This window comes from Lepidochelys kempii, chromosome 8 (genome assembly GCF_965140265.1).
Source record: "Lepidochelys kempii isolate rLepKem1 chromosome 8, rLepKem1.hap2, whole genome shotgun sequence".
Classification (NCBI taxonomy): domain Eukaryota; kingdom Metazoa; phylum Chordata; order Testudines; family Cheloniidae; genus Lepidochelys; species Lepidochelys kempii.
The window spans coordinates 49,423,435-49,449,477 of NC_133263.1; the positions used below are offsets into that span (position 1 = coordinate 49,423,435).

General features: G+C 40.0%; 2 protein-coding genes across 8 annotated transcripts in view; both read left to right on the forward strand.

Moving 5' to 3' along the window:
- RABGAP1L (RAB GTPase activating protein 1 like) overlaps positions 1-26,043 on the forward strand; it is a 530,232-nt gene that overhangs the window by 188,913 nt on the left and 315,276 nt on the right. The gene's annotated exons all lie outside the window — the stretch shown is intronic.
- On the forward strand, positions 9,125-19,831 carry GPR52 (G protein-coupled receptor 52). Its single transcript, XM_073356439.1, has one exon. The coding sequence runs from the start codon at positions 12,969-12,971 to the stop codon at positions 14,052-14,054; it is 1,086 nt and encodes a 361-aa protein (XP_073212540.1). The 5' UTR covers positions 9,125-12,968; the 3' UTR covers positions 14,055-19,831.

The following is a 26,043-nucleotide window of genomic DNA, read 5'->3' on the forward strand; positions in this document are numbered from 1 at the left end:
CTGTGTTCACTTATGCAAATTGGTGAGGATTTTTATCAAGCCTTCCCCAGGAAAGGGGGTGTAGGGTTTGGGAGGATTTTGGGGGGAAAGACGTTTCCAAGCGGGCTCTTTCCCGGTTATATATTTATTGCTGCCACCACCAAGCATCTAACAAAGTCCAAGGGCAAAAGGTAAAATAGTTTGTACTTGGGGGAAGTTTTAACCTAAGCTGGTAAAAATAAGCTTAGGGGGTTTTCATGCAGGTCCCCACATCTGTACCCTAGAGTTCAGAGTGGGGAAGGAACCTTGACAGCTATACTACGTGATCGTTGGTTGCTGTGTCTAGCTCATTTGGTTAAAATGAGATGCTAATAACACCAAGGTTGTGGGTTTGATACCTGTGTTGGCCACTTACTAGCTGCCTTTGTGCTGTGGCTTTGTACTTAGGGTTGTGGTGGATTCTCAATCACTTGAATTTTTTAAATCAAAAGTGAATATCATTTAAAAAGATGTACCCCAGAACATCAATTGCAAAACACAAAGAAGCAAGACATTTGGGTAGGTTGTCAATCAAAACATATAATAACCTTGAGCTGGTTAGGTCAGCAAGTCTCACAAAACATTATAACTGTCCAAACAGAAGATGTGTAATGGCAAGCCTTGAGTAACTGCACTCATCCAGCACTCTGCACATGGTTCTTCCCCCTCCCCCCTCCCCTGCAAAGAAACAGGCACAGGAACACTGAGTTCAGGGAGTAGGAACCAGGAACTGAGCCAGGAACTGGGAGGTGTCACACACACCCACACACCAGTCGTCATAATTTCCTTCCCTTCTCCCCCAGAAGTTTGGTGGTACCTGATGGAGGCATCAGGTGATCCTGGGGCCACAGGTTATACCTCTGATTCAGTTCTGGGGATGAATGCTGTTGCAGTGGTGCAACTTCCCCAGTTGGTCACATGACAGCACGTTCAGAAAGAACGTCCTCTTCCCTATCTGTTCAGCTTTCAGGCAGTATAACTTGTCTGTTAACAATGCATTCTTCCTGTGGTAAATGCACTCACCAACGTTCCATACCCTGCAGCCCACAAAATCATACCACAAATATTGAAAATGCTTCCAGCCCTTGCCTAATTTACACTCCTTGTCCAGGATTGAAGACTTGAGGTATGTCTACACAGTAATTACACACTTGTGGCTGGCCTGTGTCAGCTGGTTTGGGCTATGGAGCTGTAAAATTGCAGTGTACACATTCAGACTCAAGTTGGAGCCTGGGCTTTGTGACCCTCCCTACTTGCCAGTCCCAGAGCATGGGCTCCAGCCTGAGCCTGAACTTTTACGTTATAATTGTACAGCCCCACAGCCCAAGCCCCGCAAGTCTGAGTCAGCTGATACAAGCCAGCTGCAGATGTCTAATTGTTGTGTAGACCTACCCATGGAGTCTTACATGGGAGTGCTTGTTGAAACTCATATATTTCCTCATCACATCAGTTGGTTTCTAGGACGGCGATTGCTGGGATGAACCTTTTCTGTCAACATAGACAACTTGGTTCTCATAGGTTGGCTGAAGAGCTGATAAAACAGGATTTCAGCAGTATTTTCATGAGGTGTCCTCTGAATATCTTTTAAAGCATGACTTCATGCAATAAGGGGAAGGGTGTATCTCAGTGTTGCACCAGTATGCAAACTATATGTTTGTTCAGAGTTCCATGCAGTCTCTCTGCTATTCCATTTCCTTGGGGATGGTACGTAGTAGATTTTTATTGTTCTGTACCACTACTCATCAGAAAACCTTCAAATTCTCTGGATAAAAAAGATATCCCATTATCTAAAACAAGGCACTCTAGAAGGCCAAAAATAACAAATTCAGTGGTTAAGCAAGAAATGAACTCCTTTGAGGTGCCTTGTGAAATTATGAATGCGGAAAGATAACATGAGTAATAGTCTATAACAATTAACAGTGTGTAGCCATGCAGTGCAGTTGAGAGGCCAGAGATATCTACTGCAGTTCTCTGCTATGGTCTGTCTATGACTACCAGTTTCAAAGGATCCAGAGGAACAGTAGTTGTACGCATTGTGTGGGCTGAGCATGCCTTCTCCTGATGCTCAGTGTCTGAGTGTAGCCCTGGCCACCAAGCATAACTATGCAGAAGTTCCTTTGTAACTCCTAAATGTTACACATCCAGGACTGCATATTGCAACACTGCTGGGATGACCACACAGGCTCTTCTTCATAAGATGAAGTGAGCTGTAGCTCACGAAAGCTCATGCTCAAATAAATTGGTTAGTCTCTAAGGTGCCACAAGTACTCCTTTTCTTTTTGCGAATACAGACTAACACGGCTGTTCCTCTGAAACATGTCTTCACTGTGATCTTGGAACGAATTTTGTAGAGTGTACACAACATTTTCTTAAGGAGTGGATCCATCCAAACCACTTCTACAGCACATATCACCTTTCAAGCTCAATATCTTGAAGAGTCGCATCAGCAGTCCACCACATATGTTTCAGTAAAAAGCATAGTGTACTCTGCTGTTTCTGCCTATGCGGGTGCCAACTCAGAAGACTTTCTCAAAAGGTCATTGGCAAATAAATTGTCTTCCTTTGGTATGTACCAAATCGAAGTCATACTGCTACAACTGAATAATACACCACTGCAACTTCACAGTCAGCAGGTCAATGGTGTTATGATAAAGGCCAAAACAGGCAAATAATTGGTTTCTAAAGTGAAATGTCTTTCCACTAAGTAGACCTTGAAGCATACAATAGCAAGAACTCTAGTTCAATCTGGAAATGCTTTGCTTCCATCAGGGTGAGAGCATGACCACCTATGTATTGAGGTCGGCCACTGAACGAATGTCAACTGCTATGACCAGACTACACTGGTAGTCAGGGTAATGGTAGTGAAGCTCCAGTTTGCAGCATTGGCTACGCTCAATTGGCTGACAGATACTACACTAGAAACTCTACAGCATCTTTTGCAAAACTGCACGTGGCTGCATTTAACTTTGTCAGCTTGTTGCAGTTGGGCTAGCACCTGGTCCAGAATAGTATTATGCTCAGGAATGGTTTTAGCGAAGAGGAGAATATCATCCAAATAGCAATATGTTCCCTGGATATCATGAAAGAACTGAGAGACCACTCTCTGAAATATCCCAGGAGCAGAGACTAAGCCAAAAGGGAACCATTGATAGCTGTACTTCTGAGATAGCATGCTGAAAGTCAATAACTGCAAGCCACAGATCTTTGCCAATAACCGGATTGGTAATCCAACGCAGAGAAAATCTGGGATCCACATACCCATACTTTGCCTCTTCAAAGTTTGACAATTAAAACTCCCCACATCTCATATATTTGAGAGCCTAAAATTTGTGCAGTTGAATATCGTCATTTTTCTCGTATACGCTCACAGAGCGTGAGCTCCAATCCGTAAGCCCTTCCCCCTCCCAAATGTTACCATTATCTTTCATGTGCTGCAGTTCTGCTTGGTGCTTGTCTACAAGTGCGAAAAGTATATGACGTGCAGGTGGTGAAAAGGGTATTTAGCAGGGTGCTAAGTACTTTGGGAGCTTTTAATTGCTAGTCATTTGTTGAGTAATGTATTTAGCAGTCCAAACTTTTATTTGGCACTTACTTGACAGTACTGTATAGTGTATTTAATAGCTAATTTATTTCAGATGACCAGGGTTGTGAGTTCAGTCCTTGAGGGGGCCATTTAGGGATCTGGGGCAAAAATTGGGGATTGGTCCTGATTTGAGCAGGGGGTTGGACTAGATTACCTCCTGAGGTCCCTTCCAACCCTGATATTCTATGATAATCTGTGACTGCAGTGTAATTTCCATGCGCAGGGGCTATGTATTAACATTAAGCTAACTGTACAGTGGATGGGTATGATGTGATATTTGGAATGCAAAAATGGCAGTTTTAAAAAAAATGCATGGTTTTTAGACCTTAAATATACTTTCACAAGCCATTAAATACACATTAGTCACATAACCAGAAGGAGAGGTTAAAGGAAAAGACAATGCAAATAACAGTGCCCTTGATCATGGTGCCTGGGCAGGGGTAGTTAATGCTGCTTTGTATATTTTTACAATTTATTATTTTTGCCTGCCTCTTACCGTTAGTAGTAAGACCGGCCTGTTAGTTTTAATGGCAGTGTCTGTAGCCACATGATCATGGCTGAGGGCCTATACATGATTGTTACTGTTTTCCCCTTCCTAGAGCAATGCCTTGAGATAGGTACCCAACTAAAGTGAGTCCTGGTCGGTTGTCTCCTTCATGCTAGGTCACCTATTTTTTTGTTCTCTTTCCACTCAATAGATGCTCAAACAATGTGTGATTATCGAGCTTGATGCTGTAGTGCTACTTTTGCTGCGAGATATTACAACCACTTACTAAGTGATGCAAGAGAGCAGTATCCTTTACACTTCTCCACAGCACCCTCCTCATGTAAATCCTCCTCCAGCCAGTTTTCCACAGGGCTTTTAATTTTCATTGACTAGAGGAGTGAAAATATTCCATGTATGTCCACAATTTGGTAGTCAGATGAATGTACAGCTCTGAATTGAGTTTGTAGTTTCAAAAGTGTAGCCACTTAATCCTTGAGGTTCCAAACATTTTTTTAAAGGAAAGCTGCAGTGATCAGTTCTAAGAACTTAGCTTAATGTATACAAATATTGGATGGAGTATATATATATATGGATGGAGTCTCTATTTTGGAATATATGGATGGAGTCTCTATTTTGGTCATTAATACCAAGTTTTTAATCATTATGAAAGGTGGTTGCGTAATACACAGGGACATAAAAGGACCAGACAGAGAACTTTAACATATTCATGGCCAGTTTCCTTCGCTGATCCAATTCTGCAAAACTTTTTCCTTTTGTTTTCTCGTCAGTTCCCAAGTTCTCAAGAGCTGCCCAGGCACAGATACGAGAATCCAGCAATTGGTTAGCTCTGTCTGCCTCAGTGATTCAGTCTCATGTCTTTCCCTGGGTGACCAATTCTGCATAGTTCCTTGCAGGTCTGATTACTTCCACCATGGTAACAGCCATGGTGGACATAACTTTCTTAATGACGACAACTTTTTTTAGTGCCAGCAGGTGGAGTAAATACAGGATGGAAAGCAGTGGGAAGGGAAGTATTTGACATGGAGAAGAGAATTCCTGCTAGCAGCTGACAGGTGAGGTGACTTGGGTGCAACCTGGAAGAAGGGAAGAGACTAGGGGCTGAATTTGAGACTACGAGGCGGAAGGTGGACAAACCATTTGTATTTACCTTAAATATAGAGGTGGAGGAAAACTAAGGAGTCAGCAGGGCTTCTTTTGCAGCTGAGAACAGGAAAGATTGCAGGGAAGAGGCAGAATTGAGGAGAGCAGAAGGGAAAGATGTTAAGGGATTGGGGAACAGCAACAATGGACAGGATGGAGAACAGTGAGCTTGGAAATGTGAAATAAAAACATGAAAATAAATGTACAGGAAAAAATATTTAGAGCTGAAACTGAAATAAATAGATCCCTGGGATGAAAAGGGAACCAAGGTAAACCAACGCAGGGGAGGAAAAAATCTAGAATAGAAAATAAAGAAAAGGCTGCAATTCGATAGAAATGAAGTAAACTATAAAGAAATTAACTATTAAAAAAAAAAAGGAATATTTTTTCCTCTTTGGCCTGAGCAAGTATCCACTATTCTGGGCCTTGCACAGTTGTTTCCATTAGGAGGAGAAATTGATGATGTGAGTCAGATATTTCTTTGGTGCAATCCTGTTTATTTACAGTGAATGTACACACACTCCTATTTCCCAGGGCTCAGTAAGAAGAAACAACAGCAGGGAGTTTCGTTGATCACAATTTCCAAATCTACTTCTCCAGTGATTTTTGTGTCCAAGAAGCTGTGTGTGGGGAAACCCCTGTTAATCTCCCTGAAATGGTTTTGCTCAGACCTTGTCATGTGGTCTCTTGCTGTGGGTGGTAGCTTCTGTTGTTTCCAGCTGTTTCACTATATAAGGGGCATTTAATTGTTCCGTCAATTAGAGCGTGAAAGAAGGGTATTTAGCACACTCCATAATTTGAACCAGGTCTGCAATTTTCTGTAGATTAAACAACTGCTTGATGGTAGCCATTAATACCTTCCAGCATACCACTGTATATAAAGGGGAAGTAATGAAACAGAACAAAAAATGAGGACAAATTTTGTTTAAAAAAATAATTTTGAGCTATTTTGTCTCCTAATGATCTACATGTGGAGGCCTTTGTTGTGTGTGGCTTTCCTCCTGCCCATGCGGAAATGGGGCAGTGCTGTCTCCAAGGCATAACATCAGTTTCTCCATACCCTGCAAACTCCATGGATTTTGTCAGGATTGGCTAGTTTCTGCTTAATTTGCACCCCCATCCCTCAACAAAAGACAATATAAATTAATGTAGACAGTTTGTAACTTGCACTATTTCCCTTTCAGCTGTTTGAGAAAATCCATAATGAGTTGGGCTCTTGGAGCAGCTGAGGTCTGGGGAGTTGGGCTCTTGGAGCAGCTGAGGTCTGGGGAGCCACTGGCAGCTTGCCACTTGGCTTCTTGTCTGACTTCACTTCCTGAATGGAAGAACTCAAACTCCCCTACTTTTGTATAGTAATTCTCACACAAGGAAGAAGGGGCACTTTTAATTAATCTAGTTACTTTATCACTTTTGTTATAATTCATGAAACGGTATCATTTTACACTGAAAAAGATTCAACATATATTGACATTGTTTCCACACTGTTACACACTGGCTAGTTAGTATCCTCCTGGACTCCTTTTACAACTTCCAAAATATGAGGGCAGGGTTGCTGCTTACAAATATTTGTAGGACTCTTTCTGACCCCAGTAAAAAGACCTGATGATTCAAAAATATGCTGGACCAGATCTAGTGAGTGAGTTGGTTCTCAGTTGTCAACTTCTATTTAGTGATGCATCTCTGCAGGAAGCCTAGTTTGATTATGTACATTAGGGCTTGGAAGTATGAGCTTCGACATTCAAAATTATTATGTGGATCCATCCAAGACTGAGGTGCAAGCTGGATGAGGTAATATTTTTTATTGGACCAACTTCTGTTGGTGAGAGAGACACGCTTTCAAGCTACACAGAACTCTTCAGGTCTGGGAAATGTACTCAGAATGTCACAGGTAAATACAAAGTGAATACACCAGGTTGAGGTGTCAGCAGAGGAGATTTTGGAACAAACTGATCAATTAAACAGTAATAAGTCATCAGGACCAGATGGTATTTGCCCAAGAGTTCTGAAATAAACTATCACTTAAATCAACCTCTGTACCAGACAACTGGAGGATAGCTTGTGTAATGCTGATTTGAAAAAAGGAAAAAAAAAGACTCCAGAGGCGATCTTGGCAATTACAGGCTTTTAAGCCTAAGTTCAGTACCAGGCAAATTAGTTGAAACTGTAGTAAAAAAAGAAAATTATCTCTCTCACAGATAAATATAATATGTTGGGGAGAGAAAAGTCAACATGGCTTTTGCAAAGGGAAATCATGCCTCGCCAATCAATTAGAATTCATTGAGGGTGTCAACAAGCATGTAGAAAAGGATGATCGAGTGCATATAGTGTACTTGGACTTTCAGAAAGCCTTTGACAGAGTCCCTGACCAAAGGCTCTTAAGCAAACTAAGCAATTATGGGATAAGAGGGAAGGTCCTCTCATGAATTAAAAGACAGAAAACAAAGGATAAGAATAAATTATCAGTTTCACTATGGAGAGAAGTAAAGAGTGGTGCCCCCAAGGATCTGTACTAGGACCAGTACTGTTCAACATATTCATAAATGATCTGAAAAAAGGGGTGAATGCTGAGGTGTCAAAGTTGGCAGACTATACAAAATTACTCAGATAGTTAAATCCAAAGCTGACTGTGAAGAGTTATAAGGGATCTCACTAAACTGGGTGAGTGGGTGACGGAATAGTAGATGAAATTCAGTGTTAAGTGTAAAGTAATGCACATTGAAAAATAATCCAACTATACATACGATATGGAAAAGAGACGACTAAGGAGGGTGGGGGAGGATATGAGAGAGGTCTATAAAATCATGAGTGGTGTGGAGAAAATGAATAGGTAAGTGTTATTTACCCCGCCTTTTAACACAGGAACTAGGGGTCACCCAATGAAATTAATAGGCAGCAGGTTGAAAACAAACAAGAAAACATACTTCTTCACAGAACTCACAGTCAACCTGTGGAACTTGTTGCCAGGCGATGTTGTGAGGGCCAAAAGTATAACTGGGTTAATAAAACAATTAGATAAGTTCATGAAGGACAGGTTCATCAACGGCTATTAACCACTGTTGTCAGGCCTGCAGTCCTATGCTCTGAGTGTTCCTAAACATCTAACTACCAGAAGCTGGGACTGGACAACAGGGGGTGGATCACTTGATAATTGCTAAGGTTAAGATTTTGTCTCACTTATTTTTAGTAAAAGTCATAGACAGGTCTCAGGCAATAAACAAAAATTTGAGGGAGCCAGTGACCTGTCTGTGACTTTTACTAAAAATAACTGGGAGGAGGGCAAATGGGGGAAAAGGAAGGAATGACAACTGGAGCCCTATGCGGGGGGGGGGGGGGAGGGACTGACAGCCTGAGCCCCACCACCACAGTGAGGTGTAAAGCCTAGCTGAAGTCACGGGAGTGGGGCGGGGGTGCACACAGCCCCAGCTCTCGCCTAGCTGTGGGGGGCTGGTAGGGGAGCATATGGCTCTGGCCCCAGCTGCAGCCACTGACAGCTGAAGCCAAAGAAATCACGGAGGTCTGATAAAGTTACAGAATCTGTGACTTCCGTGACCTCCATGACTAAATTGTATCCTTAATAATTGCCCTGTTCTGTTCATTCCCTTTGAAGCATCTGGCAACCGGCCACTGTCAGAATATTGAGCTAGATGGACCTGTGGTCTCACTCAGTCGCTGTTATTATTTAGAAATCAGAAAGTTTCAAAACTATTGTCATGTAAACTTTATATTTTTACATTTACCTTTTTATGATTCCCTTAATGCTACGTTTAACTGCTGCTAAATTTGAAGTGTCTGATTTTCAGTGTTTTAAAAAGTGTAGAAGAGCCCTTCACTTTTAGCCTGGATCATGTGTAGAGTCCAGCAGAAGGAAGGGAGGAGGAGGGATGTCTCATCCACTTTTCCTCTCCCAAGCCTTCTCCTCACCCCATCACCGGCTGCAAGCAAGTGGGAAAGGAGAGGAGTCAAAATTCCTTTCCTTTGCTCCTCTTGTGGTGCAGCTAGGTGTTACTCAGAGCTGAGCCTAAAGGCTCAATTTAGTTCTAACACATTTTGTTGCAGCAATTTACAATAGCAAGTGATTGGAATATCTTTTATATTGCACTAAAGTACTGCTTTATATTTCTCTTAAATCCCTCGACTGGAGGAATACAGTATCACTGCTGTACCAGTGTATTTCGTAGTTACGTTGCTTCAGTTCAGTATGCAGTTCCAATTTCTAGAGATTTGTCATTCAGCCTTGCAAATTTGCTTCAGGCTGAATTTGAAATACAAGGTGTTAACCCAGGAGCAACTTTTGCCAGATTTGGTCTGTGGTTTGATGTAGCAGAATTACAAGAATTAGTAATTAGATACTTTATTCTATTTTATTCACTCTCTAAAACCAAACCTGTGACAAATGTATTTTGCTGGCCCTTAACTAAATTGTGCTGTGCTATATTGGTGTATGATTGGGTATTTTCTGAATATACTGAATGTTTCAATTTTGTGTTAAAAATGTGTCTAGTGTGAATGTAATAATTTTACTTTATGCTCATTTTGTATCATGGAATGACTAAACACATATATTTAATGGATCCATAACCAGAAGAGGAATAATATCATGAATATGTATTGGTATTACATAAATCAGTTAATTGAGTTTAAAAAATCTGTGGACTTTAACAGTACAACGGTCTGTTACATTGTCTCAGACTCGCCTACTGAAAGAAAATTATTCTGACCCAAAATCTTTTTTTAATAACTTACTAAGTATACAATTAGACATCTTGAATTATTTTAGGGACATATTTTAAGTTACCCCTTTAAAATCCATTGGTAATGCCCCCCCCTTTTTTTTACATTAAGCTAAAACAAATAATTGGTTAATGTTAAATCACTTAAACGTTTAGAAGCAATGGATGTTAGTTTCATTCCTAACAAATACTGTGAGAATAACTTTCTCAGCATTGTATTTAGGTATTGCAGTAGATAATGTTGTATACTCCATAAATATACTGTGCTGAGACCTCTTCATATCTAGACATAATAGAGCGAATTAATTAGGTAGTTTCAGCCTTAATTTTAAATGTCTTTGCATTTGGGTATTTATTTTGGATCTTAAACGTTGCTTAAATGTATTTTTTATTATTCTGTAGTTACGTTAACTACATTTGTCTTGTATAAATAGTTCAGCAATTTGAATTGATAAGAGGGTAGAAGCTGATTTTAAACTTTTACAGATCAAAAAAGAAGCATATTTTTTTATTTTAAAACAATCAATTTGACTTTATGAAGGTTAGCACTTATTTGTTTAATAATTAATAGGTCTTTCCTGCCAATAAGAATTAATTACTGCTGACTTGCTTTAACTGGTGATTGTTATAGTAATATTATGGTAGTTTCTATGTGGTATGCAACGGTTTTTTGCTAATCTGCAGGATATAACCCTGTGGAAGTACTAGAAGGGAAGCCTCTTTCAGAAGTTTCCAAATGCCATTAATATATTATAGGGAAATGGTCAGTTCCATTGTCTTAATTTGTCATTCTTATTTGCCTCTTGCTGTGTAAGCCTGCATTGTGCCTGGCAACTGTTACCTAGTGACAATTTCAGCTGCTTTAGCCATTGGCTGTGCTGTTGATTGGGGCAGAAGGACCGAGTCACCTTTCTGATAGTGAGTTCTTCTGCATCAGCTAAGGATAAAGAGGAGCAGCAGGCTCAGGTGCAAGCAATAATTTTGAGAGAGAATGTGAGAAATAGTGACAGCATCCTTGTAACTGCCTCACAGTAAATAGGACTTCTGTATCAAGCAGTTCACCGTAGCAGCTGATAAGAATGAACGTAGGTGAGAAACATCGGTTTATTGATGTAGCAAGAGAATTTTTTTTAAAAAGTAGTGATTTTGTAACAGATTAAGTTACTTATAGACAGAGAATGAACAACTGGCAAGTGTTTTGGGGATGTTATAAAATCAAAAAGACCCTTCTGTACAGCATGGTGGTACATCTTGGAAAATTAACTTCAAAAGAATGCTTTCTATCAAACTACTGCATCAGAAGTGGAGAAAATGCTTCTTTTCTAGTGAATGAAATTCCTTCAGAAGGAGCAGCGAAGACTATCAAAAGCACCAGTGAGATGTCAGTACTTTTAAAGGGACGTTAAACAAATACTAAAATAATATCTAAATGACCTTGACAAATCTTTTTATTTGGATTGATTCATTCTTGTCTGCCTCTTCATTATCTCAGGAATTCTAGGATTAAAGATATTTTTAGTATTTCTGGGTTTTTTTAAAAGCAAGACTGTGTACATTTAGTAACCTAGCTAATGGTCCTTGCACTAATCAAGCAGTTACTCAAAAATGAATACAGAAGAGGCTTTCTTTAACATATGGCTGCTCCATAACTGCAAATACAATTAACAGGTAATGTCCAGCTATTAGAAGATCTGGTTTTTAAAGCAGTGATTTATCATGCTAATCATCTAATAAAAACCGAAAGTCTGTGGCAGCCTAGAAGCTGAAGCTGAATGACAGAATATTGGAGTAAGCAATGGCAGCTTTTCTAGTCTGATCAGCATTTCATTAGCTTCACAGCAGAATGCAGATGGAAGTTTCTGTTCTTGTTGTATGGAGCTTGTGAAAGGATTCAGGTGTTGCTACAAAGGTGAGAAATACCATGGATATACCTATGAACTTCACTGTACTGATCCACTGTAGCAGATATGGCATTATTTCTGAAGAAAATTATTTTTGATTATCACTGCTGAAATGAAATGCAAGAAGGATTTGTTTTGTCTGTGAGGACCTTGGATTATGCTGCTGACATTGATAGTTGGAGTGGACCGTAACTGTTTAAAAGAGCTTTGAATACTGACTTAAAGCTCCAAAATTTATTCTTACATTTTTCTGATTTTTAAGTGAGTACACATGATCTTCCTCATTGTACAGGTAGATTTATGTTTTCCTTCCTGGAAGTCAGAGGACAAACCTAGCTTTCCCCATACCCTTCTCACTCCAAATAAAATTCATTATTCATACACAAACTGTGGTGAGTCTATTGGAATTAACCTGGACAGAAATGTTTTCCTTTCCTCTCTAATGAATAGGATAGATGAAGCAAAGATCTCCTGAACGGAGCCAAAAGACACAGCACGATACGGTGAACTTTTCCTTGGTTTTCCAGACATTCTGTGATTTAATTATTTAAATGAACATAAAGCATTAATTCATTTCTAAAGATTGCTAATTCAGGAAACCTGTGTTGTATTGAGACATTTCTCTTTTTTTTATTTGTATTTTTTTAGCTAATTCCAAAGAAACTGCCTTTCTCAGGAAAAAAACAATCACAGAATTTTTTTTGAGGCAGTTGACTTTTTCCTGTCTCCCCCCCCTTCCTTTTTTTTTTTGTTTTTATTTTCATCTTCCACAAATACAGTAAAAAGAACCTGTTTTCTTTAGAAGTGCCTTTTTTTTTTTTTTTTTTGGTAAAGATGGAGAGCACTGGAGGAAACTCGTCAGTGGCCTTTTTGGCTTTTTTTTTTTCTTTCCTCAAAGCTAAGGTGTGTCAGAGCGTTGCATTGATGCTAAAGGGGCATCAACAGCTATGAGACTGTAACCTCCCTGATAGAAGCACTGGCAGTGTCTACAAAGAGAGATGATGAGACTCTGAAACAGAGTTTAGCTGATGTTGGGCAGGTCACCTGCTCACTGTAGCTCTGATTGCAGTGTTCCCTAATCCCAAACCATGAACCACTCCAGATGGACTGAATGGAGGACTCTGAACATGAGCAGTATCATTGTGAACGTGTCTGAGCATCTCTCCTGTCCGCTAGGATTTGGCCACTACAATGCAGTCGACATCTGCATCCTTGAGACGGTTATTATTGTTTTGCTAACATTTTTAATTATTGCTGGTAATTTAACTGTAATATTTGTCTTTCACTGTGCTCCGCTCTTACATCATTATACCACCAGCTGTTTTATTCAGACTATGGCCTATGCTGATCTTTTTGTTGGAGTTAGCTGCCTGGTTCCTACATTATCATTGCTTCACTATTCTACAGGTGTCCATGAGTCCTTGACTTGTCAGGTTTTTGGATATATCATCTCTGTGCTGAAGAGTGTCTCCATGGCATGTCTTGCTTGCATCAGTGTCGACCGCTATCTTGCTATTACAAAACCTCTCTCCTATAATCAACTGGTCACGCCTTGTCGCTTGAGAATCTGTATCATTTTGATCTGGATATACTCTTGTCTGATCTTCTTACCTTCCTTTTTTGGTTGGGGAAAACCTGGTTACCATGGTGATATTTTTGAATGGTGTGCTACCTCCTGGCTCACCAATGCCTATTTTACTGGCTTTATTGTGTGCTTACTGTATGCTCCAGCTGCTTTGGTAATATGCTTCACATATTTCCACATCTTCAAAATTTGCCGGCAGCACACCAAAGAGATAAATGACAGGAGAGCTCGCTTTCCTAGCCATGAAGTGGATGCTGCGGGAGAGACTGGGCACAGCCCTGACCGCCGCTATGCCATGGTTTTATTTCGGATAACCAGTGTGTTTTACATGCTTTGGCTCCCCTATATCATATACTTTCTGCTGGAGAGCTCTAGGGTGCTGGAAAATCCAGCACTTTCCTTCTTAACAACATGGCTTGCTATAAGCAATAGTTTCTGCAACTGTGTGATATATAGCCTCTCCAACAGTGTTTTCAGGCTGGGACTCCGGAGACTGTCAGAGACAATATGTTCATCTTGTATGTGTTTAAAAGACAAGGATGTACGGGACCCCAAACCTAGAAAACGGGCTAATTCCTGCTCCATTTAAAGAAAACTGGGACAACTAATGAAATGCAATCTGACATTGGGTTTGGATAGCATTTGTTACATCTGGAAATTTGCCACAACAGAAATATTTACTTGAATAGTTCCTAGGACATGAGATGGGGTTTGCAAGTGATTCGTAATAAAGGAAAAGGTTGTTATTAAAGGGCACTGAAAGGGTACACAAATTATAATGAATATGGGTCTTGTGAAATTGTGTGGTGGTATGACGGAAATTTAACAGAAGATGAAAGAAATCAATATCTCATATCTTCTGCAGGGCATGAAATAACTGGCACTTCAAAGCAGGCTCCCCCTTGAGATAAATTAGTGACCTATTAATTTTTTTCCTTTTAGATAAATTGTCATATACAGTATTATATATGTGGCAGGATATACAGTAGCCTCAAGCATTAAAATATACTTTTTTAAACACGGTGAATGGCTCTCCATAAATGATATCGACAGAGGATGCATAATAAATGTTGCAATTTAACAATCAGCTGCATATAGTCTTTGCTTGTGTCTTGTACTATTTTCAGTTGTACAAATATCCGCTAAACCTTTCCCACCTCCCCCCAAACCCCATACAAATTAAAGAAACTGATGGGTACACTTTTTGGATAAAATTAAAGTTTTGTTTTTTGCATTTCTTGTGCAGCTTCCACAAAGCCTGCTTCTTCTCCTCACCCCCCGCCGCCCCCCATTTCCATTTTTTCATGCCCTGCACCCTGGGTTCCATTATTCAGAAGTGACTTAGTTAATGAAGGAGCCTGTCAGATAAACTTAATTTCAAATAACTTCTTCTTTCAGAAAATTCTGCTATTTTTACTAGCTGGATGTTTGCATTCACCATATTCTAATGACTTTTACAAAATTTGTTCTCTGGATCCTGCTAAATTAGCACACAGTACTGATGTGGTGTCCTTTAGGATGTACTAAAGCTTTTCCTTTAGCAGTTACACAGATAATCCTAATGCAAATATGATAACCACAAACAGCAGTGTAAATCACTGCTCAGTGCATTTAAAAAAAATTTTAATGGAAAATAACTTTTCTGTGGGGTCTGAATAGCTGACTGTTTAGCTGCCAATCCTTTGTGTGAACCTAGCTTGCACATATTGTATTTTTTTAAAAAAGAAAATGTAAAGTATGTGATCTGTGCCTAATGTTTTCATAGCATATGGAGTAGGTCAATTTTAAGTCTACAGGATTTTAAAAAAGAATTACTTGCTCTAAGAGAAATACTTTTATGCAGTTATTAAATAGATATTTATTAGAGGAGGAGGTGGAGAGACAATTTAGTATAAAATACAGATAAGAGCCTCAGTATTGCCTTTTGTAATGAACTGCCTTTCAGGTTCACTGCTTAAATAAAATACTTTGCAAGGGCACTACATGTGTAATAAATTGCCTAGGGTTCAGATATAGTATGGCAGGTAGTGACATATTTTAAATATTAGTTTTAACCCAAGGTGCCATTTTCTCAGATGGAGATTTGTTTTTTAAAAAGGCCTAACTATTGCTACTCTTAACAGCTGCGAAGTAGTTTCTTATTTTACCAAAATGCATATAATGAAATTGTGCCTGTGACTTTTCATAACGGAAGTCAACCTTTTTTGCACACCAATGGTTTGACTACAGTAGTCTCTTTAAAAAAAAAAAAAAAAAAAAAAAGTACGCATTGTTTTATTGAGGTGGTTCTGAACCCCTGTACATTTTTAAAACTGTAAGAAAGGTAAGAAAAAATAAAAAGAATAAAGTAGTATTATATATATCAAAACCGTACTTGGCTTTAGTTCCCTGATGTTATTCTGTGTTCTCTGAAAGTCCAAATGGGAGACAACTAAGGAATTAGAATAAAAAAAGAAAAAAAAACAACTTTAATTTTTGGGTTTTTTGCTTTCCCTACATCGTGCGTCTGTGTCATTGTTTCTAATATTGTGTATTGGTGAGCCAGGTTTAAGTGCCAGTTGGAACTTTCCTCTAGTCTAGCTAAGCTTATTTGGTGTTGATAATTACCCCAGATTAATACTCCAGATAAAATTTGAGAGGAATTCCTTGGTACCTTTGTCTTTACCCCATATATCTCATAGTTGTTCCTTTCTAGACAGATGAACCTATTCCTTCCCTTCTGAAGATAATGGGTGAAATTTTTGTAAGTGCTTAAGTGGTTTAGTGTGATTTTTAATGAGTTTTAGGCATTTTGGTGCCTATGTGTCATTGAAAGAGAGAGAGAGAGATTTAGGCTCCTAAGTGTCCAGGGTGGGTAAAAAATTATTTAAAAATAAATCAAAATAAGAGTTTGTTTAAATTAATTTTTCTTTTTAAAAACAAACCTTTTTAAAATGGCCAATGTTAAGGCCTAAATTTATTATAATCTATTAAAATAATTTAAATACATAAAAGAAAAATGCTGCTTTAATGAGCCCTCCTCAAATTTTAATGAGTTAATGGGTTCAGCTTTTTTTATGATACAGAGAATCAGGGGGAAAACATCTTTAAATTTTGCAGTCAGTTAAGCTTTATAAATGTCACAATACCGCATTCAGTATCTATATTATTTTTAATCTTTGCAATTGAGTGAATGCTAGTATTTACATTTACTTTCAGTTCTGCTGAGCAGAAAAGCTTTTGTCTTAATTACTTTTGTTTTCAGTTAAGCCAGCAGATGAAGAGAAAATATTTCTTCATTTGGACTAATTGATTCAAAATGGAGAAACCAACCGGGAGCTGAAAAAACAGGAAAGCATGTTTTCATCCAATCTCTGAATAAAAACCAGGTGTGAGAGAGAATTAAATCTATAAAGTCTAAAAGTTGAAGGACAAGGGGCCAGATTTTCAAAGGTATTTAGGTGCCTAAATATGCAGATAGGCTCCTACTGGGATTTTGAAAAGTACCTAACCTATCAGCACTGTTGGCCCCCCACATACCTTTTTTATTTCCTGGTCACCATAGGCCAGATTTACAATCTGACAATTCACTAACTACAATTTATACTTCCTTTGTTCAATAAATCCGTTAGTCCTAAATGCAAAACTAGTAACTTATGTATTCAGCACATTTAAGGTAGCTTTATTTTATTGATAAACAATTTTTAAATGTTTTTCTTGTGCATTTTTAAATTAATTCCAATTGCCATCCAAATGTAACTCCATATAAATCTGGAATAAAAAATTAATGATCTAGTGGATAAAAAATGTATCGTTAACCATTTTCTAACAATAAAAAGGGAATAATTAAGAATATGAATAAATGTACGTTAAACTATACAATTGTTTAAGTGTTTATAAATACAGGGTATTCTCATGTTAGCAAAAACGTGTTAGTTACACGTTTAGTGTAAAGGTTATATTTACTTGCAAATCAATATGTTTTAATGGTTGTACCAACCAATGAGAACAAACCTTTCTTTAGGAAAATGGCTAAAGTATAAATGCAAAACAGGGTTAAATAAATTATTTCTTGCTGATGTAAATAATTATTAAAATTGGTGATTTAAATCAATCCACCTTGTAAATGCCTGAATCATTTTTGAAAATGGGATTAAGATCCTTCTGAAAAGTTTACCCAGTGGATACTTCATAGATATCTCCAACTGTTCTGTAGTTCATGGAATCAAGCTTTGGTCTTCACGCTGCAGCTAGTTTTGCTAAACTCTACATGGTGATTCTTCCACCTTTTTGGGGAAGTGTAACCTGTTTATTGGCCTAAGACCAGTCTGTGCCCACATACTCATAATTTAACTTGTAGTTAAGGCTGCCTATGGGAGGGTGAAGTAGCAGTATGCCAGTCTCTAATGAAATAAGCTAATTTTTTAAGGTGAAGAGGGGGAAAACTAAAAACCTGCCACCAAAGTCTCAGGTTACTAGTTTTGGTATGCACCACAGTGGTTCAAGTCTTAAAGGTGACTTGAAAAGGGGCTTTGCCTCTTCCTTCTCATTTACTGACAGTGTAGTATTAAGATAGCACAAAAGGATTTGATTTCTAAAATAAATGAATGTTTTGGGGGGGTTTTAACCTTTCAAATATCAACCTTCCTTAGGGGACCCAAAGATGTGGTTAGGGAGATTTTACAGCACCCACTTGAAAGGAAAGGGTGAATGTGTAGCAAAAGAGCTTTTCTTCCAATTCTTTGTTTGGTGTTTGAGTTCAATAGCTGCTAAGAAAAACAAACAAGAATTCAGTTTGAATAAAAATCACTCCCCCTGAACTGAATAGATGTTACTTGTTTGGTATTTGTGACATGATAAACAAGGTATATCTTGAGTCATCTGCAAAATCTGTTAAGTGAAACATGATAGACGAAACCTGAATTATCATATAAATAAATAGGAAAAAAATTCGGTAATAAAATCACAGACTAACCTCTTTTCCTTCGTAGGTTACCTGTAATTGTGTGTGGTGATATTAAGCAACTTTAACAAACCTCTTAAATCACTGCTTTGGCTCAAAATACTTTCTATTATTTTTAACATCTTTTTGATTTTCTCTAAATCTATTTTTTATGAGTTGTTGTAACTGAAAAAGTGCCTGATCCATGGGACAACTATATAAGGGCTTGCAGGACTGGTATTAAAAAAAGGTTTTTCTTCAGATTTACTACTACTTTAACTAGTTTGCCTACCATTTACTATCATTTGAGTATGCAAAAATGTGTGCTAGCAATGTGACTCTTGCTTTTGAGGCTTTGGGTTTTTGATTATGATGCTTATCCAGCCCTTTATAATTATTTCCATGGGTGAGTAGCCTACATATGCTCTGTGAGCCTCTAGGGTATCACAGCTACAATAAAGCTGCTTTTATTCCAGAGAATTTCCTCTAGCTGATTTCATCTTTTTATAGCTGCCTAATCCTACTCCATTCTCAGAAGCAGACTTGGATTCCTCCCAGCCTAAGTATTCTATATAAAAGTAAAGGTGCCCTGAACCTGGTCAGCATACCCCAGATATGCAGGATATGGCAGCCAAGAAATAAATGAAAAAGCTAATTTAACTATGTTTCCTGGCTTGTCCCACCTATGTCACCCAAAGCAGCTTCATAACTCCATGCTCTTCAACTGGATACTCTTCCCCTTCTTACTCTTCTCTGACCTTCCTGGTCAACCCAGTCAACAACCCCTATATGTCACCGACTGAAGTTTATGGAATCCAGAAAGCTGCATAATGTCTCTTCTAAACAGGGCCACATGATCTATATGTGCTATTGTTTTCTTGAGATTAGAATGAAATCTTTATAGAAGAGAAAACATATTGAAGGTTTGCTTGTTTTCTGGAAGGACAGTTTCCAGTTATGCAGTTGGAATTCCACTGCAGCAGTGACAAGGTGGGGAAAACCAAATTACATACTGCATACATATTAACTGGTAAAAGGTTTTTAATTGACCCTGTACATACTGATGACTAACTGTGGGTATTTTTTTTAAATAAGGTAATAAGAGTTAACAGTTGTTTAGCAAGTTACAGAAATGTCTTAAAGTTGAACAAATCTTTTACTTTTCAAAAATTTTAGTTTAATAAATTTTTACTATAGTACCACAGATGTGCATGATGGTTTATAGACCTAGGGACTAATTCACTTCTACTAGCAGTGTCCTCGCTGCAAGCTACCTTTGTGCAAATAACAGTGGAGAGGAAAGTTGTTTTGCATATGAAGCTAGTCTTCCGTCATATAGGGACGCAAAACCTGGCCATACTGAACTTCTGTTTGGAGAGCTGGCTGGAACTCTGTTACCTGGCAGTTAGAATTCTGAGATGGTGCTCCACCCTAGAGATGCTACAGCAGAGTGTATATCAGGTGGTTTGCCTTTGCTCCTTGTCCAACAGGCAGAATCTGTTATACTTACCTCCCCATCCCTCTTCTCAGCCTTTGGAGATATCAGCTGTGGGAAAGATTCTCCAAAGGCCATTTGCTGGAGGGGTAAGTCAGAACACCTTCTGAATACACCCATGTCCCCGCTCAATGGGAGATCACTTTGTTTCCTCCTTTCTGGTCCCTGCTTTCTCTTTCTTGTAACAGTTACATGAGTTTACTGCAGCCTTAGGCTGCAGGAACCTCTGTGTTGGAGTGGAGTCAGGAGGGGTGGATATTCTGAATGCTGGATGGGAGTAGGGCATTCATTTGCTTATGTAGGTTCCGGAGATGGGGCTGCTGTGGAGATATTACCTCACCCACCATCTCTTGGAATCTGTCAGACTGATTGCTGAAATTTTTAACTCGTGAGTTTACAACCAGTACTGTATGTCCCTTACTGCTATGTGCCAGAATATTGGTCAAAATCTGGCCTGTAAAGCAAGCATGGCTACCTATACTTTTTATTTATTTTTCAGTTTGCTCCTCTGAAGAAGGGCTTCTTTAATAAAGGAATTCTCTGTGAGGTTTGCATAAAGGTTTTTCTTTTCCTTAGCATGCATTGGAGGATTCCACATGAGGCTTAACTCCTTTTGATGGACAAAAGGAAGTACAGTAGATATTTCTTCTTATGTCAGTCAGGCAACTGCCCAATTTGCATCACGTCCTGATTTTCCACAAAGTCTCCCAGTATGATGATCTCACATTCTTGCATGTGAAAACCAGATTAAGGAGAAAGCTCTGATTTATTTTCTTCTTCAGTTTATTCCGTGGTTACAATTTTTATTTCTTTGTTAACTGTAAGTCACATAAATGTTTTGTTAATGGAATACTCCTCACTTCCATGTACCTACAGACCTTTTGAAATAAAAATAAAATGTAGGAAATAACAGTCCAAATATTAACCAAATAAATCAACATGTCCAACCAAGTCGTGAAATCAACATGGTTAATAAAATGAACATTAAAACCCCTCCCTGTGCCATCAGAATGCTGGAGTTCTCTGAAACATTTTAGGAAATGGCCCACAATAATAAAAAATTAGCTGCTAAGCAAAAAATTAGAATGTAAAGGTTGAAATGAGGACACGTCCTGTACTGCAGGTTAAGCAAAGCAAAATTGCTTACATTTATGTATGAGATTCCCCTTGTGCAAATGTGTATGGATTGCATATATTGTGCCGTGGCATTTGCTATTCTGTTTCTCCTGAGTATTTGTATTGGTACTTTGAATCTGATTTTACATTTAGTATGAAAGAGGATGTGGGAAGATTGACTTCTACTTAGGTGCAATTGATGCTTTCAAGGGTGAAAAGGACTGAATACTTGGGTAATGGAAAAAAAAATATTAGCCATTTTCTGATGGTAAAAGTATTATCCATGCAGTGACTTTTTTTCCAGAGGAATGTTCTTCTTCATTTTCTTGAATTGGCAAATTTAATCTCTTTCTAGGGTGTCTCTCCAGAGAAAATCATAAGCAGTGAAACACAATGCCACATTTAAATGTGCTTTCTTATTTGAAGATCTTCCATGTTTGCCGAAAAAGCTCAAATACCATTATGTGGCAGAACTGTGGGAAGAATGACCTGCTGTGTTGTATGCCTAATGGCTACTGTGCTATAGTTTTTGTACTAAGTCTATGCTCTCCCCATCCCCACCCCCAAAACAAGGTGGTTTTTTTCCCCTTGTGGATCTAATACTTTTGATTTTTGGCTGTACAGGATCTATTAAAGATGATCTTAAAATTGTATTTGCTATTCTGTTTCCTCAAATATTTTTAATGTCCATTGGTATTTCCCTATTGAATATCGTTGATCATTTTTAGATTTTACTCTCAGCAAAATCTAATTAGAATATATTTTAAAAGTAGTTCACCTGTCAAACTGCATAGTATCACTAAGTGGCTACAGAGGGAAATACATCATTACGATGGTTAGATATTGCTCTAGTCCATTATCATGTGTACGACAAATACAGTTTAAATATAATCAGAAGTTATAGTTATTGCAACAGCACATGAAGATGGCCTGGCAACATTTCAGATATTATAGTACCTCAGAGTACTTTTATCACCATGAAATTACTATATCTTCATTTCCTTTCATAAAGTTGTAGACAAGCAAATAAAAGTGTATGGTGAGTTTTTTATTATGCTAGTAAGTTTCTGAGGGCCTTGCCATACCACAGGATCCATGCCCCCATCCACAGTTGGAATGTCTGTCCATGGTCCTATAGCTGTTGCAGAATGCCTGGCAATGTGACTCCATTGGAGTTGATCTGCCAAGGAGAAGTGCTAGTGGCACATGGGGCCAAAGATGTTGTGGAGACACAACTTCCATGAAGATGGCCAGGGCCTTCTGAAGATATATGAAGTTTGTTTTCTTATCCTTGGGAGATGGGGCAGTATTTCCAGAAGTATTGCTTAAAGATGGCATTTCATTTATTAATGGGCGCATAAATCATAAACTGTGTGCAGCCAAAGTACAGGTAGCATGTTTTTATTTCACTTTTTATGTTGACAAAAAGGTTCCTTAAATGAAAAATGTTTTGATTCAGTTTTTTATTTACTTTGTAAATTCTATGGACTATCCAGCTATTAACATCATTTTGATGATTAAGGGTCAGTTCATGCACTCAGATTTGAGCCTCAGAGGGGAGAAAAGAGTGGAAGATTCTCTCAAATCGCTAGTGAGTCTGAGGCCTGGTCTAATCCTGCACCCTGCACCCATCCACACAACAAAGCCATTTTTTCGCCATAAAGGGCTCTTAAAACTGATTTCTGTACTCCTTCCTAACGAGGGGATTAGCGCTGAAATCGACATTGCCGTTTCGAATTAGGGTTAGTGTGGACGCTAAGGTAGGTATTGGCCTCCGGGAGCTATCCCACAGTGCACCATGGTGACCGCTCTGGACAGCACTATGAACTTGGATGCACTGGCCCGGTGTACAGGAAAAGCCCCGGGAACTTTTGAATCTCATTTCCTGTTTGGTCAGGCGAGCTCATCAGCACAGGTGACCATGCAGCGCTCATCAGCACAGGTAACCATGCAGTCCCAGAATCAAAAAAGAGCTCCAGCATGGAACGAATGGGAGGTACTGGATCTGATCACTGTATGGGGAGAGGAATCCGTGCTATCAGAACTACGTTCCAAAAGACAAAATGCCAAAACATTTCAAAAAATCTCAGGGGCCATGAGGGACAGAGGCTACATCAGGGATGCAACACAGTGCTGTGTGAAACTTAAGGAGCTCAGACAAGCGTACCAGAAAACCAAAGCATCAAACGGACGCTCTGGGACAGAGCCCCAGACATGCCGCTTCTACGCTGAGCTGCATGCAATTCTACGGGGAGCCGTCACCACTACCCCACCCCGTTCATGGACTCCGATGATGGGGTACTCTCCACAATGCCTGAGGATTTTGCAGATGGGGAAGATGAGGAGAAGGAGGAGCTTGGGGAGAGCACACAGCACACCGTTCTCCCCGACAGCCAGGATCTTTTTATCACCCTGACTGAAATACCCTCCCAACCCAACGAAGCCGGAGAAGGGACCTCTGGTGAGTGTACCTTTTAAAATATAATACATGTTATAAAAACAAGCGTTTTTTAATGATTAAGTAGCTCTGAGGACTTGGGATGCATTCGTGGCCAGTACTGCTACTGGAAAAGTCTGTTAAAGTGTCTGGGGATGGAGCGGAAATCCTCCAGTGACATCTCCATGAAGCTCTCCTGTAGGTACTCTAAAAGCCTTTGCAGAAGGTTTCTGGGGAGAGCAGCCTTATTCAGTCCTCCATGGTAGGACACTTTACCATGCCATGCTAGTAGCAAGTAATCTGGTATCATTGCATGGCAAAGCCTGGCAGTGTATGGTCCCGGTGTTTGCTGGCATTCAAGCAACATCCATTCTTTATCGCTCTGTGTTATTCTCAGGAGAGTGATATCGTTCATGGTAACCTGGTTGAAATAGGGGAATTTAATTAAGGGGACATTCAGAGGTGGCCGTTCCTACTGGGCTGTTGGCCTGTGGCTGAAAAGAAATCCTCCCCACAGTTAGCCATGCGGTGCGGGGGGGAGGAGCATTGGTGCTGAGCTGTTCGCGTTTGGCTAGCAGAGATCTTCCCTGATACCAGCCAAGCAGTGCGGGGAGGGAGTAAAGCTATCATCCCAGAGAATTGGATGAGGGGAGGGGGTTAGTTTGGTTTCTGCTGCTGCACATTAACAGGAAAACTGTAGCACTAAATGGCCAACTCAATGGGCTTTGCTTGGTATGGGAAAGGAGGGCGCTACTGTTATGAAGGTTGCAGAAGCCGAAAGACTATGCCTTTCCATGGCCGCCTGCAAGCCGAATTCTGTTGCCCAGCACTGCGTGTGTGATCTCTAACACCAAAGCCGCAGGCACTCAATATAAGATGTAAAAGGCGACCTTGTACCAAAATCAAATGTGCTATGTAATGTGAATAGTGTTGTTCACCGTGAAAGAGTATAGCCATTGTTCTGTAAAATGTATCTTTCTAAATACTTGACTCCCTTTTTTCCTCCAGCAGCTGCAAATGTTTCAAGCCTCCCTCCTCCGTCCCAAAGGCTATCTCAGATAAGGCTGTGAAAAAAACCGCACGTGTGATGACACGTTCTCTGAGTTTATGCAGTCGTCCGGCACTGACAGAGCTGTGTGGAGGGACACAATAGCAGAGTACAGGATAGTGGCCGATGAACATGAGGAGAGGTGGCGGCAGGAAGATCAAAGGAGTCATGAGACGACGCTGGGGGTACTGCGGGATCAAATGGACATGGTCTGGCGTAGGTTCATGAACAGCAGCAGGATCATAGACTGCCATTTCAGCCCCTGCTTAACCGCCCTCCCTCCTGTCCAAGTTCCATAGCCTCCTCCCCCAGACGCCCAAGAACGCGGGGCGGGAGGCTCCGGGCACCCAACCACTCCACCCCAGTGGACAGCCCAAGCAACAGAAGGCTGTTGTTCAACAAGTTTTAAAGTGGCCTTTTCCTTCCCTCCTCCCACACCCCACCCGGGCTATCTTGTGAGTTATCTCACTATTTTTATAATCAATTAATAAAGAATACATGTTTTTTAAATGATAGTGACTTTATTTCCTTTGCAAGCAAGCTGTGATCAAAGAGGGGAGGGTGGGTGGCTTACAGGGAATTTAGAGGCAACCAAGGGGGTCGGTTTTCATCAAGGCGAGACAAACAGAAGTGTCACACGGTACCCTGGCCAGTCATGAAACTGGTTTTCAAAGCTTCTCTGATGCGCAGCGCTTCCTGCTGTGCTCTTCTAACCGCCCTGGTGTCTGGCTGTGCGTATTGAGCGGCCAGGCGATTTGCATCAACCTCCCACCCCGCCATAAACGTCTCCCCCTTACTCTCACAGAGATTGTGGAGCAAGCAGCAATAACAGTGGGAATATTGGTTTCGCTGAGGTCTGAGCGAGTCAGTAAACTGCCAGCGACCCTTTAAACATCCAAATGTACACTCCACCACCATTCTTCACTTGCTCAGCCTATAATTGAACAGCTCCTGACTACTGTCCAGGCTGCCTGTGTACGGCTTCATGAGCCAGGGAACTAAGGGGTAGGCTGCGTCCCCAAGGATACATATAGGCATTTCAACATCCCCAACAGTTATTTTCTGGTCTGGAAAGTAAATCCCTTCCTGCAGCTGTTTAAACAGACCAGAGTTCCTGAAGATGCGAGCATCACAAACCTTTCCTGGCCATCTCATGTTGATGTTGGTGAAATGTCCCTTGTGATCCACCAGTGCTTGCAGCACCTTTGAAAAGTAACCTTTGCCGTTTATGTACTGGCTGCCCTGGTGGTCCGGTCCCAAGATAGGAATATGCGTTCTGTCTGTCGCCCCACCACAGTTAGGGAATCCCATTGCTGCAAAGCCATCTAGTATGACCTGCACATTTCCCAGAGTCGCTACTTTTGATAGCAGCAGCTCAATGATTGCGTTGGCTACTTGCATCACAGCAACCCCCACAGTAGATTTGCCCACTCCAAATTGATTATGGACTGACCGGTAGCTGTCTGGCGTAGCAAACTTCCACAGGGCTATTGCCACTCGCTTGTGAACTGAGAGGGCTGCTCTCATCTTGGTATTCTTGCGCTTCAGGGCGGGGGAAAGC

Bases quoted from the DNA above. Each gene is read 5' to 3' on its own strand.
- GPR52 (XM_073356439.1), top strand. From the start codon at position 12,969: ATGAACCACTCCAGATGGACTGAATGGAGGACTCTGAACATGAGCAGT.